General features: G+C 51.3%; 1 protein-coding gene across 2 annotated transcripts; it reads right to left on the bottom strand.

The window, feature by feature from the left end:
- Nucleotides 1–11102: 11102 nt before the first annotated feature.
- Nucleotides 11103–16759, bottom strand: zeb2b (zinc finger E-box binding homeobox 2b). Of its 2 annotated transcripts, none has more exons than XM_062560534.1 (4): nt 16515–16759; nt 14247–16270; nt 13067–13247; nt 11103–11826 (listed from the first exon to the last, which is right to left on the bottom strand). In XM_062560534.1, exons 1-4 carry the CDS (start codon nt 16693–16695, stop codon nt 11255–11257), a joined length of 2958 nt encoding a protein of 985 aa, XP_062416518.1. In that variant the 5' UTR covers nt 16696–16759; the 3' UTR covers nt 11103–11254. The 2 variants fall into 2 exon arrangements, with proteins under 2 accessions (XP_062416518.1, XP_062416519.1); XM_062560535.1 differs by having other exon boundaries at nt 13145–13247; nt 16515–16758.
- Between the last annotated feature and the right edge of the window lie 37 nt (nt 16760–16796).

The following is a 16796-nucleotide window of genomic DNA, read 5'->3' as shown; positions in this document are numbered from 1 at the left end:
AGGGGTCAGGTGGGGGCGGGCCTCGTCATTGTGAGTAAATGTCAGTCAGTCACAGAGAGCGGTTTGAGTGGAACTTCCAAAGGAACAAGCGCGCGCTTTCTTACACATCATCCCCAAATGTGAGAAAGCAGCCGCTCAGATCCCAATGCAATGACACAACGCGTCCGAATCCGACCGAATTCTGACCCGTGTTCTTTATACCTCCCAGTGTCCTGGTAATATGTGGTAATTGCTGAGGAGTGACCTTTAAGACAAATGCAATTATGAGTTTAAAAGATGACGACTCATCGGAAAGATGTAAATCCCTTTGAATAAGTGGAAGGCCCAGTCGACGCTCCACGGCTATTTGATTTATTTATTTATTTTCAAAAAGGTACCGAAACACAAATAAATGATTCATGTCAATTAGCTTTTCATCTTCCACGATGCTGAAACAGAGCTCTCCCCTGGAGACCAGTGCTATCGCCCCAGGACTTTTAAATAAAAGCTTCAGAGCGTTGCACACCTGCGTCGTGCATATTAAAAGGCACCCGGAGACGGGTGATGGGGGGAATGGGCGAAGCGGCCTAATCATCGCTCGGCTCTGACTGGAATCCCAAAGTCAAGACACTACGAGGAACCTCGGTCTCGTGCAGATTTCAGAGTGCCTTCCGCTTCTTCTGCTGCAGCAGGGTCCGACAGTCAGGTCCTGGTTCTGGTTCCGGTCTCTGGTCTCTTCCACTGATGCGGGTCATATAGGGGCTTCGGTGAGACGGCTTCATAAGCTGTAAAAAGTTCCTCATTGGAACTTTAAAAGGGCAAATTTATTTTGTAACAAGCTGAAAAATAAACACAATTTAGAGTCAGAATTCGTTTTACATCAGATCTCAGACTGGTGCTTCTTCCGTTTCCCGAGGTTGTGGATTTTTGAAGGAATTTTAACAGGATTTGACTCCAACCCAGCAACAAATACCCAGTGGAGCCTTGAGTGTGTGTGTGTGTGTGTGTGTGTGTGTGCGTCTCTCAGCCCGCATCACGCTGATCACCTCTGATATGCTGCTGCCCCGTGGCTACACATGCCCTGTTTAGGCGGAGACAAGAAGACACCAGCTAATATCAACGGTCAAAGACTCCCAGCTCTCCGTACTTCTAAATCCACCATGCAACTCAGCCGGATTTAACAAGACTCCATTCTTTACCGACGCAGATGTGAGGTTCATATTTTGTAAAATGTAAACGTGGGCGACGTGGAGTGAGATCAAGGAGCATCTACGTGGCGCTGCAGCAAAACAGGATGAACAGGGATTATGATAAAAAGGTCTACGGTTGAAAGGGAGGGGAAAGTAAAGACGTTTGTTAATAATAACGATGCATTTTATTTGTACTTTTGCACTTTTCACTCTAAAAGAGTTTTCTTCTGCCTTTCTGCGTCCCATCAAAAGGCCCAAGGCCCGGTCGCCACGGACCTGAAAAAAGAGCTCTTTCTCCCAATGGAAGGAAAGCAAGAAAGAAACTTCAAATGATCGGAGAGAGAACCGTCAGCTGGATAGAAAGTCGCCCCCCCTCGAGGACAGTAAACTTCCCAGCGTCACTCTGACTTCCTGTGATCTGTTTGCCCCGTGGCTACCGGCGTCCCGTATCGGCCCGAGAAGGACAGGACGAGAGCTGCCCCCCGAAGCCCCCCCCCACCACGGGTCACATCACGCGGCCGTGTCGCTCCCATGTCCGCTCACTTTGGACCTGACCCACTTCACCCAGTCCAACCACTGCTGCCCTCCTCCTCCTCACCCTCCTCATCCTCCCGCCCTCGGCCGATAGGCCCTGACACCCTGCAATCTGAGCCACGCGGCTATTTAAAGCCTTCGTGGCCGATCAGAGGCAGCGCCCCCCCCCCACCCCCAACCCCCACCCCGACATCATCACCGACAGCAGATTGATGCTCAGCGAGATCTCGCAAATGAGGGCGGCGAGGTGTTTACGAGAGTCGGATCATTGTGACGGGGAAAACTTCTGTGACAAACTTCTCTCTCGGCGGAGAAGGCCCATGTGTTCGGGGCGAGATGGTTCGGCGGCGGGTGCCAGCGGATTAGTGTCTCTGAGAGGGGGGGGCGGGGGGGGGGTTTGATCGAAGGATTACATAAAGAAAGAAGATGTGTTGTTACACACTACCGCCTGTTCGGTTTGAGAGTCAGTGTGAAGGAAGCAGAAAGAGACCACGGGGTAGGAAAGAAGCAAAGTCTTCCTCCATCACCCCCCCCCCCTCGCCCCTCGCCGCCACGGCCCTCCGCGGCGCCTCTTTCCTGGACGGTTCCACCTCGCTTCGCCCAGGGGGACAAATGCGAGCCGCTACAGTCGGGAGCGGCTTTGTTACAAACACCACGGTCTCACTGCTAGCACGCCGGCTGGGCCCTGCTGATAGCTAGTGCCACTGCCAAGGTGGGCCCCGACACACACACACACACACGCGCGCGTGCACAAAGTGCCACAAAAGTCCTCCAAGCTGCCCACGGACACAATGAATGCAGACAAAGTACATGTCGACCCTGACGAGAACACAGCGTTTTGAGGTCCGGCTCGGCGTTCAGAGAAAGAGAAAAAGGTATTCGGCTCGGGCACATCAATTCATTTTGCTTTAATTATGAGCTCAGGTCCAATAAGCTCGACAAGCACGGCTGTAAAAAGAACAAATGCTGCCAAAAGCAAGTCAATCCCATAATTAACAAGAATTAATCTTTTAGAAGGAACATAACAATGTAATTGTTCCACAGAGATAAGATGTGGGGATAAAACATACAATACGAGAGGTAATGTGAACTCAGAGATTTCTTTTTTATGTGCAAATTGATACTTTAACGACGATCAAGGGTTTGCTTTTTGTTGGGCACAAACTGATCGATTTGATCAGTCGAGTCCCTGAACGTCACAAATGAACCACCCAAAAACTCCACTTCCTGTCGTTGTTTACCAATTACCTCCAAGGCTTACTGACAGCGAGGACTTCTCTGGGCTTTCTTTACATTCATATTGCGTGTACTTGTTACTTGGCAGATAGAATCTTTCTCCCGGAGCCAAGTCTCTCTTTCCGCTGAAAAAGGACAGGGAGGAAAATGCTTTTTTCGCGCTCGGCGTTTGAAAAGGTGATTTGGATTTCGGGCCGTCGGAGATCGGTCGGTTTATCAGAAGCAGGTTTTGTCTGAGTAAAAATGAAAAAGAAAAAAAAAAACACCCACACAAGTTCACATGCCCCCCCCCCCCCCCCTCTTCTTCCCCCAGCCTTCCTGTGCAAATTTGGACATGATTACAAGTGAGAAAAGCCAAGGGGGGTCTGGCTTCATGGCAGAGATGGAAGACACCACCAATGTGTTTTTTGTGCATGCATAGTTTTGCATGGGTGTGTATGTGTGTGTGTGTGTGTGTGTGTGTGTGTGAGAGAGAGGGAGAAAAAGTCCCCCGCACACACGTGCACTTCAGCCACACAGAACACACAGTTCCAGCAACATGAAATTCCAAGTAGATTTAATATGCGAAGTTGCACAAATGGCATGACTCGGAAAGCTTCCAGCCCTCTCGTTCCGAGGTGAAAACCCTCCTGTAAGTACTTTAACAATGGCACTCTGCTGGTTTAACATACCAGTTATGATTGAATAATACTTTCTCGTGAGTCTTTCATCTCGAAAGAGCAAAGCAAACCTACATTTTGTACAGATTAAGGGTTGTTCAAAGCCTCGGAATGACGGCAGTTTCTTTTTTTCATCCCCCCCCCCCCCCCTTTTCCCCTCCAACTCCTAAGTCGCCTGAGAGGAGATTCATTACACTTCAAAAGTACTGGCCTTCGCTGCAAAAGCCAATCATTAAATAAAAACTCAGGGAAGAAATACACCTAATTACGGGCAGATAAATGCACATAATTCTCCTGTTTTTTTTTCCCCCCCTCCTGCAGAGCTCAGAAATGCTCAAAAAACACACGTCGTCAACAGTTTGAAGGATTAAAACGTACAACAGCTAAAGCGCTTTTCACTTTGCACATCAAGGTCTCGGCAGCTTGAAGAGCACAGAAAACTATGAACGAAAAGCTAATTCCAGGCAGGACGGGAGCTCGGGGGGGGGGGGGAAATGGCGTCTCTGCAACACGGACGGCGGGGAGCGGCTGCAACGCGGTGCGTCCGACTCATGCACCAACGCCAGGATGTCATTGCGGGGAAAGCGGAGGACGATCCACACCCGGGCTCCTCAGCGCCGTTTAACAAACGTCACTTTGAACACTGCGTCTTCGCCCTCCTTTCACATAAAACCTCCTGTGTGTGGCTTTGACATGAATCCAAATAACTCAAAGTGTGGTTTTGCACACGGCTCAGATTGAAAGAACCGCAGAGAAAGTTCACCTGACCCCGATCGAGTAACCCCCCGACCCTCTGAATATCACACGTTCATCCGCGGACCATTAAGCACTGAACTCCTACAAAGTTCCCTTAACCCATCATCCCACTCCCGCTCACTTTCTTAAGATATTAGCCAATTTAATTACAGTTAAGAGCATTAGGCAGCAATTTTAAGTATGATTTGCAGTTCATGAACTGTTTTTGAAAATTACTCTTAATATAATTAACTTCTGTCATTAGGCCTAATCCCTGCAGGCTACACAGGCAATGCTTCCTTTAAGGAAATTACATACGTGTAACGCCGCAGTCATTCCTTCTCAACAGGAAGGTTGGACGGCGAAGGTTCGCCTCCTCAGCGGAGTAATTATCTATTTCCAGTGAGAGCGCACCAAACAGTGCTGGGTCCATTAACGGCTGGGAGTCTCCAGCATGAATAATCACAAATCAACCCCCCCCACCGGAAAGTAATTGGCCTGTTCAGAAGACAGAAATACAAGAGACAAAAGACACATTTGTAGTTCATTTACTTGAGAATTTTTGAGGAAAATGCCAGAAAAAGGAGGGCAAAGGGCAAGAAATCATGGATTTTTTATGACCACATTAACCCCGCGTTGAATCGCGCTGTCTGTACGTTCTCTGGTGAAGTATACCGCTTAATTAGAGCAGATATTTCCTTGTCGAAAATAGTGGGGGCCAACGTCTAATTAAATCAGGAGGACAGTGGCGTATTAGTGATGGGAACGCCCAGGCAGCCATCCACCATCGGCCTCGCTGCCTTCATAAAAAATGCATGGCGCTCCGCGGAGGAAAAAAACGCTCTAATTTACAATGAAAAAACGGAGGGAGCGGCTGAAGGGGCCTCGCCGGGGTGAAGCTCGCACCTTGACGCCTAAGTGATGGTTTGCTTAACATCTCCTCTGATGAGGTTAAGGACGTGTCACTTTGTCTTTGGCCCGGCTTTAATCAGGCTCCAGCCGGCCCTCTGGCACGAGCCGAGGCTTCGCCGGGCGCGTCACTGACCGGTGATTTAGAATGATGCGATTACACCTACACCGGCATGCTGCGAGGCGGTGTGAATTAGCCCCAGCCCTCCCTTTCCCCATCTCGAAAAATGCGTAATGAGCGATGTTCCCCGCACCCAGCTGGGGCCCCGCAGACTCGGCCATGAGCCGGCATCCTAATCAGCCGTCAGCCCAAAAGGCTGCTGTGGCCCATGCATTAGAATCTGTGTTTGCGCATATCAAAAGATTTCCACAAAGCGCACTGGCAAAACATGTAATCACTCACCCCTCGGAGGAGAGGAGGGGGGGGGGACTGGAAGAGATCATTTCCTTTGAGTGCTGGAGGGGAAAAGGCTCGCGGCCCTGGTGCAGGGGGGGTGGTGGGGGGGGGACGGGCTCGGTGACCTGTGAAAAGCACAGAAACGGTGTAAAAACAGGCTGTTTTGGTCGCCGAGGAAACAGCACCACGCGATTGGCTCACCTCCCTGAGACCTTCGGCCTTGGAGGCTACAGGATCTCCACCCGGCGACACACTGCAACGCCATCGAACGCCACTGTGCGGCCGCGTGGCGCCTTCCGACCTGGCGTTTTAAATGTGCCAGTAAAGAGCCTCTCTTTATTCTGTCACCTCGCTGCAGCCCAGCTTTCCACTCAATGCGTCTCCCCGTGATCATGTCGACAAACCCGACTAGGAGCCACTTAAAAAAAACTTTATTTAAATGATCAATTAGTACAGAGTGTCAGCCAGCAGGGGGCTCATCAACAGGAACCGTGGCGGCGGCTCGTTGGCTTCTGGCCAAGCTACAAAATAAAACAAATATGCCTTCAATGCTCATTTAAACTGTTGGCTAATGAGATTATCTTTGGGAAACCGCTTCCCTTCGGCGGGGCGGAATCCCGACGTGCACCAAGCGCGCCGCGTCCTCCGCTGGCCCCCGAGCCGGGCCTCGGCGCCGCGGCCCAACACTGCCGCACCAAGACTTTCCGGTGCCAAACCCCGGTGTTTTCGGGTGGGAGCGAGAGGATAAAACCATAAATCCAAATTAATAAAATTCCTGTCCAACATCGCCACGGTGCAGGGAACCCCCGCCCCCACCCCCCCCCACCCCTCCGACGGCGGCAGCATTGTTGTCTTTGTGGCGCTCTGCAGCTGCTGCATTCACGGGCTCTTCCGTCCCCTCGGACGCTCGCCGGGGTCTGCGGGGAGCGAACGCACGGGCGCCACCTTTTACCTACACCTCCCGCACCCTGAGACCTGAAAGGAAACGTCGCAAAAGTAGATGACACGATTTCATCGGCGTATAATAGAGCTTCAAATCCCATTTAAACCTTTAGTTATGGGCCTCTTCTACTTCATCCATGACCTTGCTTGTGTGTTCTACCTTCACACTTTAAGGTAATTTCTTTCTGTTGCTGTTTAGTGAAGGATTCTGTCATGAAGAGAATTATTTGTCCCCGGAGCGTTGATGCATAATGATGCTAAAAAAGAACGTAACGCAGCATCGTCCCCACACTAGGCGAGGAGGATGAGGACGTCTTCTTCTCCTTCCTCTCCTCTGCAGCACCGCTGGCACCGGGCAGCACCACCTGCTCGGGGGGCTCTTTTTTTTCCGCTCCGGCCAGAACGAACAGCTGGCCGCTCTTCTGACGCTCTGATTGGCTAATCCCTGCTGGTCACTTGCGCCTTTTCCTCCCTCCGTGTCATTGAACTTTCTCTCGCCGGGTGCCAGGTCCGAGGAGCGCTGCCTCTCCCCCTCTCGTCTTCGCCCAGGCCGTCCTTCATGTGCCCTGCAAATGGTGCGCCTGCCATATGGGGATATGTAAATAATTTAATGAGGTCAAAAGTGTGAGAGTCTCCTCCACTTTTCCCTCATTCCTCCCCCCACATGACATCATGGGTAATTTGAGGGAATTATTAGCTTTCCTTCCCGGAGTGAGATGAGAGGATCAAGCTGCTGGAGTCGAGCCTAGCCTAGCTTAGCTTAGCCTAGCTTAGCTTAGCTTAGCTCGAGGACAGTGGGATACGCGACGGTGTCTCCAAATGAGAAAAAGCAACCACCGTGTGTTTATTTTTACACGTGGAAACGCTACTCAATACCACGACCAGGTCAAACCTCCCAGATGGTCCCGTTGAAGCTCCTCGGGGGCCTTTAAACCAACACGTGACCTGAATGTGGTCACGTGTTGGCGAGTGGTCGTTCAAGCTTCCATGACAACTGAGCAAACTCCATCTGTCGAAGAACATTTTACTCAGTGAGTTTATTGACCGTGAGGGCCCTGCAGAGCTCCAGGATCAGATCCAGGATCAGTGTTTTATTAACAACCCCCCCCCGCCCCCCCCCCCCCCGTCAATATATTGTCAGGCAGTAACCTGGCTAATCCATGATGGACTCCAAGTGGCGGGACCAGGAGCCGTCTTCTGAGGGACCAGCTCACGTAAGCAGGTGTGCAGAGACACCTGCAGGCAGGCCCTCACCGCCCTGCAGCATGCGGCATCCAGCAGAGCATCCCGCAGAGCATCCCGCAGAGCATCCCGCAGAGCACTGAGTCACCGGCTGATCTGTTCTGCAGGGCCCGCTCCGGCTGGCTCCAGCGTGGAAAGAAACACGCGACCGAACCTCAGACACGATTTCATTCGCTGGCCTCCGACGCGTCCCGTCATGCTCTGTCGCTCCGCGTGTTTTGTGCCTAAAAGCGGGATCTTTTTTTTTCTTCTTTTTTCTCCTCATTCTGCGGCCGAAGGTTCCATGCCCTCCCTCCCTTTTTCCATACGGTAACCCTCCTTGCTTCCCTCATTCACTTGTATTTGTTGTGAATTTACCTCAAGCGGTGTTCAAACTAAGTGTACGCGACAACCGAGAGCCGGGCCTGTGCCGCGTGTCGTGTGTGGTGTCTTTTTCATTTTGTCTCTGCAGAGATGGCGCACGAAAAAAAAGAAGAAAAAAAAAGAACACAAGGAGACGGGGCTGCGTGACACTTGTTGTGCTTCAGTCCCGACATATAATCGGGAAAAATAAAATGACAAAAATCAATCGGGCACGCTGATTGCAATTGAAAGGCGTCGTCCTCTGAGCCCCGGGCTAATGGTCTCAGACAGTATTGATCCCTAAAGGGGATCAACATCAGTATCAGCCAATAATCAAAGAGAAGAGTCCACAGGGAGGCAGAGACATCGGGTTTAGACCGTCTTCTGTCCGTCTCACCTCTCGTCCACTTCTTCCTCTCCGTGATCTGATGAATATATTCATCGTTTTTTTTTTTTTTCTCTCCGCGGTTGCAGCAGCGTTTCATCACATCCATTCCGACCTCTGACCTCCCCTTTTGGAAACGGGTGAATTTAAGCCAGTGTGCCAGTCTAACAGATGTAAAATGAAAAGCAGGGGAAGGTTTGAGATTTCTCCCCTAATGGCAGCGATATCCTCCAGAGGATCCCCCCCCCCCCCCCCCACACCCCACCCCTCGCTCGTCTCCGCATGTGTGGTTGTTCAGGCGGTTCACAGCACATTATCAAATTCATCAGCTAATCATTTAAGACCCGCTCTTTCATCCGGCGAACGATCCGATCGATGGGAGAATCGGGGTATGCGCAGCGCGCCGTAATGTTTGGCATCGCTCGACCTTCGGGGCGCTTTCATCTGGGCCTTTTGATGTTGCTCCCCATCTGCATAATGCGGCTAACGGAGCCGAGCCGTCTCTCCACCTGTCGGGCCTCGGGAAGGTTCTTTCGGGGCGTCGGTGGACGTCTGGAGCGACGGCCGCGGGTTCCTTGTTTGCTTCGACTGTTTGCGTCTTTTTTTAACATTTGGGGGCAATTCACAAGAAAACAACGCTGATTTTTACAGACATCCACTTTGGAGCCGTTAAAATGCAGAAAACAGAAACCTCAAGTAAATGTCACAAGTTACATTATTCAAACAGGCCAAAAACTAGGGTTGAGGACTATTTCTCGTGGCGCAGTAACACACATTTGGGGGCGTTGGCAGGAATGCTCTTTGATTGACAGAATCCTGCTCGTTTGTTGTGAATGCCGACGATCAGTAGAACAGGTGAGGTACAGGTGAAAAGGCGAAGGCCGCGTATGTGTCTGGCTTTGCTTAAATATTCCGCCGTAATGAGCGGCTGGGGCCCGCGGTCATTTCACTGTGATCCACGTGAATATGCAAATCCTAAATGTACGTAATTAACATAATAATGATGGTTTCTGTATGAAGCACATTAGGAGGAGAGAAAGATTTCCAGCCCTTCTCCTCTCGGAGAGAATTTAAAGTGATCCCGTTTGTTTTGTGAATAAACACGAGGCGCTGAGGTTTGGTACTCTGTAATTTGGCTACTTTTATTCGAGCAGGGTCATTTTCAAGAGAAATTACAAATTAAGAATTCAATAATACTTTTACAAAGACATTTCAGGAAAGATTCTTCTTCAGTCATGATATCATACATAGTATTTAACAGTCCCTCTTCATTTTTTTTTAGCTTAAAAAAAGAAACAAAGATGAAGAAAGTGGAATTTTTCAGTCGAAAATACAGTGTTTTCACAATTGTATAAAAGTTCCCAAATTTGGAATTTTCCAGTAACTGGAAAATAAAGGAAATAAAATAAAATAAGATTAAACTTCGCATTTCACAATGTTTCAAAACACAATAAATGCTCTCTTTACGTAAAATTCGCCCCTATGATCGACACCGTGTTCCTTTTTACTAAAATATATCTATATATTGAAGAACTATAGTACTGTACACAACAGTATGAAATAAATAAAATTAGGAAATATAAAATGGGCCACATAAATAATGTTTTTTTTTTCAACCTACAAATGAAAAGAATGCAATTTGCTGTTTGAAAAAAAGAAAAGGGTTTGGTGTAATACTGACAAAGTTAAAAGTAAAGAAACAGAGAAAACATTGCACGACATAATGTAAACTAAGAGCCTGCTGCCTATAAGTCTTAATACTGACACGGATGCTTCAAAGAACAACGGTGAACCATTTCAATAATACTGAAGCTGGTGACAAAATGAACCTTCCTTTTACACAATACGAGGGTGGCACTTGCAGAAAACACACAGGTTAAAAGGTTTGCATATAAGGCTTCTTTTTTTCTTATCAAAAACACCTTACAAAGGCTTCGTCCTTCATTTTTTTTTCTTTTCTGTCCATAAACTGTATTTTTCCCTTAAAACAAAGGTCTCTCTAAGACTCGCTCCTCCTGAAAAACAAAAAGAAAAAAGAATCCACTGGGCTCCTTCGTACGGTCTTTTGTTTAAATTCCTTCATTGTGGCGCTGATTGGAGGCCTGAAATAGTGCGGCTGGAGACGTTTGTGGCAAAAGTAAAGACAACACTGAAGGTAGGTGGGCGATAACAAAGGTAATACGGAAGGACTGCAGCGCAGACACTGCTGCTCTTTTTCCAACACTGTATAAATATATACAATAGGCAATACTTTTTATTATTTTTGTTCATGATTATAGAAGCGGAGTGCAATTTGTACAGGTCACTAGTTGTGCTATAAATACTATGGAACACATGGGGTTTATTTCAGGAGGTTAGCACCACACATATTTTTAGGCCTTAGTACTGTACATTTTTTTAAATGTATTCATTTATTCATTGTTCGGTTTGCATAATGCAGCTTATTTCACAAACCCGTGCCTCCCCCCCGTCAGCGGCCTCCTCCGGATTGACTTTTGAGTCCGCGTCCTGTTCAGCAGACATCCCCCCCCCCCCCCCCCAACGCCCCCTCCGTCACCCCCCCGAGAGGAGTCGGTCAAAGAAAGCTTCCCAGAAGCTTCAGGCACGTGCACCCACGGCTTCTTGAACCGAGCAGGTGAGAATACTGAACCGAAAGAGAGAGGAACCTGAAACTCTTCTGCTGTGTCGTCGTCGTCGCCGTCGGTTACATGCCGTCCTCCATCGCGTCCTCGCGGTCCGATTTGGTTTCCGTCTTTCCGTCCAGCGAGCTATCGTCCATCGAGTGCTCTCCGTTCTCCTCCTCGTCCCTCAACGTGTCCGGGTCCGTGTCCATGCTCTTGCTCTCCTCCTCCTCCTCCTCGAACTCCTCGTCCCTGCGCCCGATCTTGGCGTACGTTCCCTCCGCCTCCTTCCGCCCCTCTCTGATCCCTCCGTTGACGGCGTCGTGCCTCAGGATGGCCTCGCGCTCCGCCAGCTCCGGGTAGCCCTGGGGAGTCAGGCCCTGCAGGTAGGCCCGGCTCATCAGCAGCTCCGTGGGCTCCAGGTGGCCCTTCTCGCGGGCCTCCCTCTCGGCCGCCTCCCGCTCCTCGGCCTCCCGCTTGCAGTAGGAGTAGCGGTGGTTCATGTGCTGCGAGTAGGAGCCCGAGTGGGAGAAGCGCTTCCCGCACTTGTCGCACTGGTAGGGTTTCTCCCCCGAGTGCAGGCGGGAGTGCTCGATGAGATGGTGTTTGTGTTTGAAAGCCTTCTTGCAGATCTGACACTGGTGCGGCCGCTTGCCTGCAGGGACGCAAAAAAGAGGAGGGGGGGGGGGGGGGGGAGGTGGTGAGTCGGCTGTTGCTTGTCCCGCTGCTACAACAAATCACACAAAAGTCAGAAGAAGAAAAGCAAAACGTTGAGGAAAAAGCTGTGATGGGTTAGATGGAGCATGGAGCACGGTGACATCACGGGGAATCAAGTCCAGCGCCGACTTACGACTACGGGGGCTGTTTGTTTATTCAAATGGCGAGCAGAAAGTGCGCTCGCATTCACGGGCCTCTCATTATGGAGGCGGCGCGCCCCCCCCCCCCCCCCCCCCCCGCGGTTAAAGCATGGAGGAGCTCCGACTACTTATTCCGACGAATGCGAATGAATAAAGTTCTGCCGAGCAAACAAACAGAAGGGCGCGACAACGGAGTCAACAAATCCGACATGGAGGGGGGGGGGGGGGGCAGGGGGGGGGCTCCGAGGGGTTGCCCTGCTTATCCCCCAACACTATTCAAGTTCAGGGTAAGGCCCGCCCTGCTGCTAGGCCTCTCCTGCGTGTACCGAATGTGACGGGAATGTGACACCGGGGGGGTGTCACAGAGGGGGGGTTGTTTCATGACACAAACTGTCAAAACACCCACGGCTCATCGAGCTAAACTTTTACTCCCCAGTAACTTAATGACAACGGCTCAGGTCGTGTTGAGATATGGCCGCCCGACTCCCACGGATCACATGACCCCCCTTTCGACTGCACCCTCGCCGCCTTTAATGTCCGCGCGGATGGGCTACAGATAGCGGATGAAATAAATGATGCAACATAGTGAAATAATAGCTATAACGAAAGGCGTGTTAGCAGAGCTCTGGAGCTTCTATCGGCGCTAACGGGGCCGGTGAAAGGCATTATGGGCCTTCAGCACCGGCTTTACGCATGGAGGTGAGTTCACGTGTGTTGATCCGGAAAAATTAAAGAGCACAGTGACCTGAGAGCACAGCTGCCCGTCTACCTGCATCGATTACTAACATGTTAAAAAGTCAAACTCAACCCTGTGGATGAAGAAGCAGGTTAGGTGCTGGTTCACATAAACAACTTGAGGGTCAAACAGAGGAGGAGGAGGAGGAGGAGGAGGAGGAGGAGGAGGAGGAGGAGGAGGAAGAAGGAGAAAAAGGGGGGAACATAAAATAAATATATTCATAGTGAGAGGATTTAGAAACACAAACATTTAAAACATAAAAAGCAATGGGGTTTAAAGTAAGGGTCTAGAACAGTATATACCTGTGTGTTCATATTTGTGTCTTAGAAGGGAACTGCTCTTCTGGAATGTTTTGTCGCACAAGTCACACGCGTACATACCACTTTCGGTCTTCTTAATCTTCTTCCGCGACAGACAGGAGTCGGGGTCTGTCATGTCGTCCAGCCCTGACATGTAGTCGGGTGTACCGTCGAGCAGGTCCCCCTTCAGAGACAAGACAGAGACCACAGGAGAAGACAGAGCGCCGCCGTGAGTGTGGGGACATTTACGGCGTCTCAGCTGAGGGAGACCTGACATGATGGGAGGGGTCTTGAACATGATGACATGACTTGATGGAGAGCAAGGCCCAGTGAGCCTGGATTCCAACCAAAAGGCTCCTTGGATGCATGTGTGTGTGTGATAGTGTGTTTTAAGGAGAGACCACTATCCCTCTGCATCAATTTGAACTGAACGCCCCTAGCTGTATTTTTAAAATCTAATTTAATAACTTAGAATAGGAAACATTATTAATACTTTTTTTTTTTTTCTCCATCAAAATGGTTCCCTCCATGTTAAACAGCCCTCAGCACTCAGTGGTAATGAACATGGAGACGGTGCATTATTAATCCACACGTAGAAGCTCATTTGAGCCGCGCCGCTCTTTAAAAGTGCACGGCTCCGGGGCACAAAGGTTTAACAGCCAAACATGCGACTCCTGTCCAGCGCTGCAACACTCGGAAGCATTAACGCCCTCCACACACACACACACACACACACACACACACACACACACACACACACATTTTAACAGAGGAAAGTGGTAGCAATTATGACTCGGCTGAAAGGATTTTAGGGCCAATATCATCCAATCGGTTCTTTTATGCTTGAATTCGGTCCCCTTTGAGGTAAAAACTTTAGACATAATGTTGTCTTTTGACATTAAGGGACTGCGGCTAATGACTGTTGTCATTCAAGATTAATTAAAAATTCAATTCAATATTACGTGCCACACGTGGCGCATCCTCCAATTTTAAAAAACGGAGAGAGATGAGGGTGAATCTGGGAGAGCACATCTCCTCTCAGGTGGCGTTCTCCCTGCTACCTCAGGTGAGCGACTCTCAAGCCCCTTCTAATTAGTACAGAAATGAGTTCAGATCATTTTCGAGGATCGGAGAGAGAGCGCCCCTGGGGGGCTTTCGGCGAAGCCACCGGTGGCTTATTTACCTGGAAACCTGGTTTCCGCTGGTACTTTCTCCTCTGCTGCATCTCGGCAAAGGTAGCCGCCCCCGCGGCATAAGTGTAGGCCATGTGCGGCAGGAAGCCCATTTGCTCCATGCCCGGGTAGGGCCTGAGGCCCGGCATGCTGGCCTGCATCGGGGGCATGAAGGTGGCCGGCGGGAACGCGCTCTGAGGCGGGAGTGACGTGTACAGGGGTTTGCCGGCGAACGGGTTCATGCCGAAGATGGGGCTAGTGCTTTTTTCGAGGTTTCCGTTGTTGGCCGAGCCGGAGAATTCCTTCTTGAAGTAGACCAGGTTCAGCGGCTCTTCGAAGTGCTCTCGGGGGGAGGGGACGCTGCCGTGGTCGGCGCTGACGCTGTTGGCTTTGGGCCGGCTGCGGACGGTCAGTGCGTGCTTGGGCTCCTTCATGAGCCTCGGCAGGGAGAGGTCCAGCGGCTCGGCCTGCAGGTCCTCCGAAGTCAGGCTGTTGGGGGTGTAGGAGCTGCTGTGGGAGTTTTTGGAAGAAGTGGAGGACAGGTTCAGCGGGGACGGGGTGTTGCTGCGGGAGTGGTCCAGCTTGTCGCCCTTGGGTTTGCCGCCGCCGCCGCCTCCGCCGAACGGGTGGTTCTTCAAGTGCCTGAGCGGGTTGTCACAGTTGTTCACGTTGTTGTGGAGCTCTGCTATGGAGGGCGAGGTGATGCGGTCGGCAGGCTTCAGCAGGGACACGGGTGACCGAGCTGCCAGAGAGTCTTTTGGTGGCGTGTGGTGGTTGTTGGCTCCGCCGGCCATGTCCATGTTGTGCCTGTTCTCCAGCGGTGGGGTTCTGGCAGCGCCGTACCGGTACATCTTCTGCTGCTCGAACCACTCCTTGACGAATTCCTGAGGCAGGCCCACTGCTATGGAGATCTTGAGCAGCTCCTCCGAGTTGGGCTCCATGTTCATGGCGAAATACGCCTTCAGCACGGACATGTGGTCCCTGTAGGGGTTGATGGGCCCAGCGAACCCCTTCTCAGACAGCACGGAGGAGGACACGTGGCTGCTCTTCTCCATGAACATCGCCGACTTGTTGGGCATCAAGCTCTCGGCGGGCTGCAGCACGGCTTTGATCTCCTCGTTCATTTTGCACATGTAGCGCTCGTGCTGATGCAGAGGTATCGGCCCGGTGAAGGACTCCTTGCAGAATTGGCAGGCGTACGGTGTAAACAGGATGTTTTCCTGCACCTTCTCCTCCACGCCTCCTTCCAGCATGTGGCTGGATTTCTCCCGTTTGATGTTGCTGATCTGCCTCTTTGAGTCCGCGGTCATGCTCTGGAGGCAGGCTTTGGCTTCGTTCACTTTTTCCAGCGTGTAGTCGATGATGCTCTTGGTGGCGCCGTTGTGATTGATCAGCGGGAGGCCGCCCTGAATCCCCGCCGATGTCAGCGCCTGTTTCTGCTCCTCCACCTGGGAGCCCAGCTCCTTCATGTAGGCCTTGAGCCTGGAGAGCTCCTCGGGCTTGCAGTCCATCTTCTGCCTGCACACGGTGTTGTCCACGATCTGCAGGACCTTCTGCACCTCGCTCAGGTTGTTCCCCAGCGGCCCCGGGTAGCACAGGAGCTGCGACTCCAGCCCGGCCATCCCCAGCGGGTGCAAGGGGCTCTGGCCGCTGGAGTTGTGGTGGACCCCCAGCGGGCTGGTCCCTCCCATGCCTCCGTTCATGAAGGGCCCGGGCCCGCCGTTCCACCCGTGCGACGCCATCATCAGCTTGTAGTCGTTGAAGTCGAGCGGCTCCGTCTTGATGCTCAGGTGGCCGCCGTGGTCGGGGAGGCCGAGCGGCTTTCCGTTCTCCAGCTTCTGCCGCAGCTGGGTGATGGCGGTGTTGGTGGGCGAGGAGGAGGAGGAGGTGGGGGAGGAGCCGGTCTTCATGTTGCCGCGCATCCTGCCATTGACGGCGATCAGGCCGATGCACTTTTTGCTGCTGATGTGGGAGCTGTAGGAGCCCGAGTGGGAGAAGCGCTTCTTGCAGTTGGGGCACTCGTACGGTTTTTCACCTGAAACCAAAAAATGAATCATTGTAAGACGGCTGATTTTGTTGCATGTAATGCAATTGAAGTTGAATAAATATATATACGTGCAATGCAGCAAAGCTACAGTGCCGTCATGACGTCATTGCAGGAACGAAGCAATAGAAAAAAGATCTTTTCTCATGCATTTGTTCTGGGTTTGGGTTTAACCCCTTGGTACTACACTGAGAGCTGATGTGACACGGTAACTGGGCTGAGCGCAGCGACTCACCGCTGTGGATCCGGAGGTGTTCCTTCAGATGGTGCTTGTATTTGAAGGCCTTGCCACACTCGGTGCATTTGAACTTGCGGTTGCCGGCCCCTTGGTTGAGCAGTTGGTGCTGCGGGGGAGAGGGAAGAAGAGGGAGATTCGCGTTGAAGAAGAGGAGTAAATGATCACATTCGGTCGGCATGACAACAAGCAACAAGCGGCTCCTCTGGCCTCTGGGCTTTCTACTCCCACCTCGGCGGCGATAACACGGCGGACCGCATACCTTTTAATTTCCTGGCTGCT

This window comes from Pungitius pungitius, unplaced genomic scaffold, assembly GCF_949316345.1.
Source record: "Pungitius pungitius unplaced genomic scaffold, fPunPun2.1 scaffold_57, whole genome shotgun sequence".
In the NCBI taxonomy this organism is placed as follows: Eukaryota; Metazoa; Chordata; class Actinopteri; order Perciformes; family Gasterosteidae; genus Pungitius; species Pungitius pungitius.
This window is presented reverse-complemented; position numbering and strand designations above follow the sequence as displayed.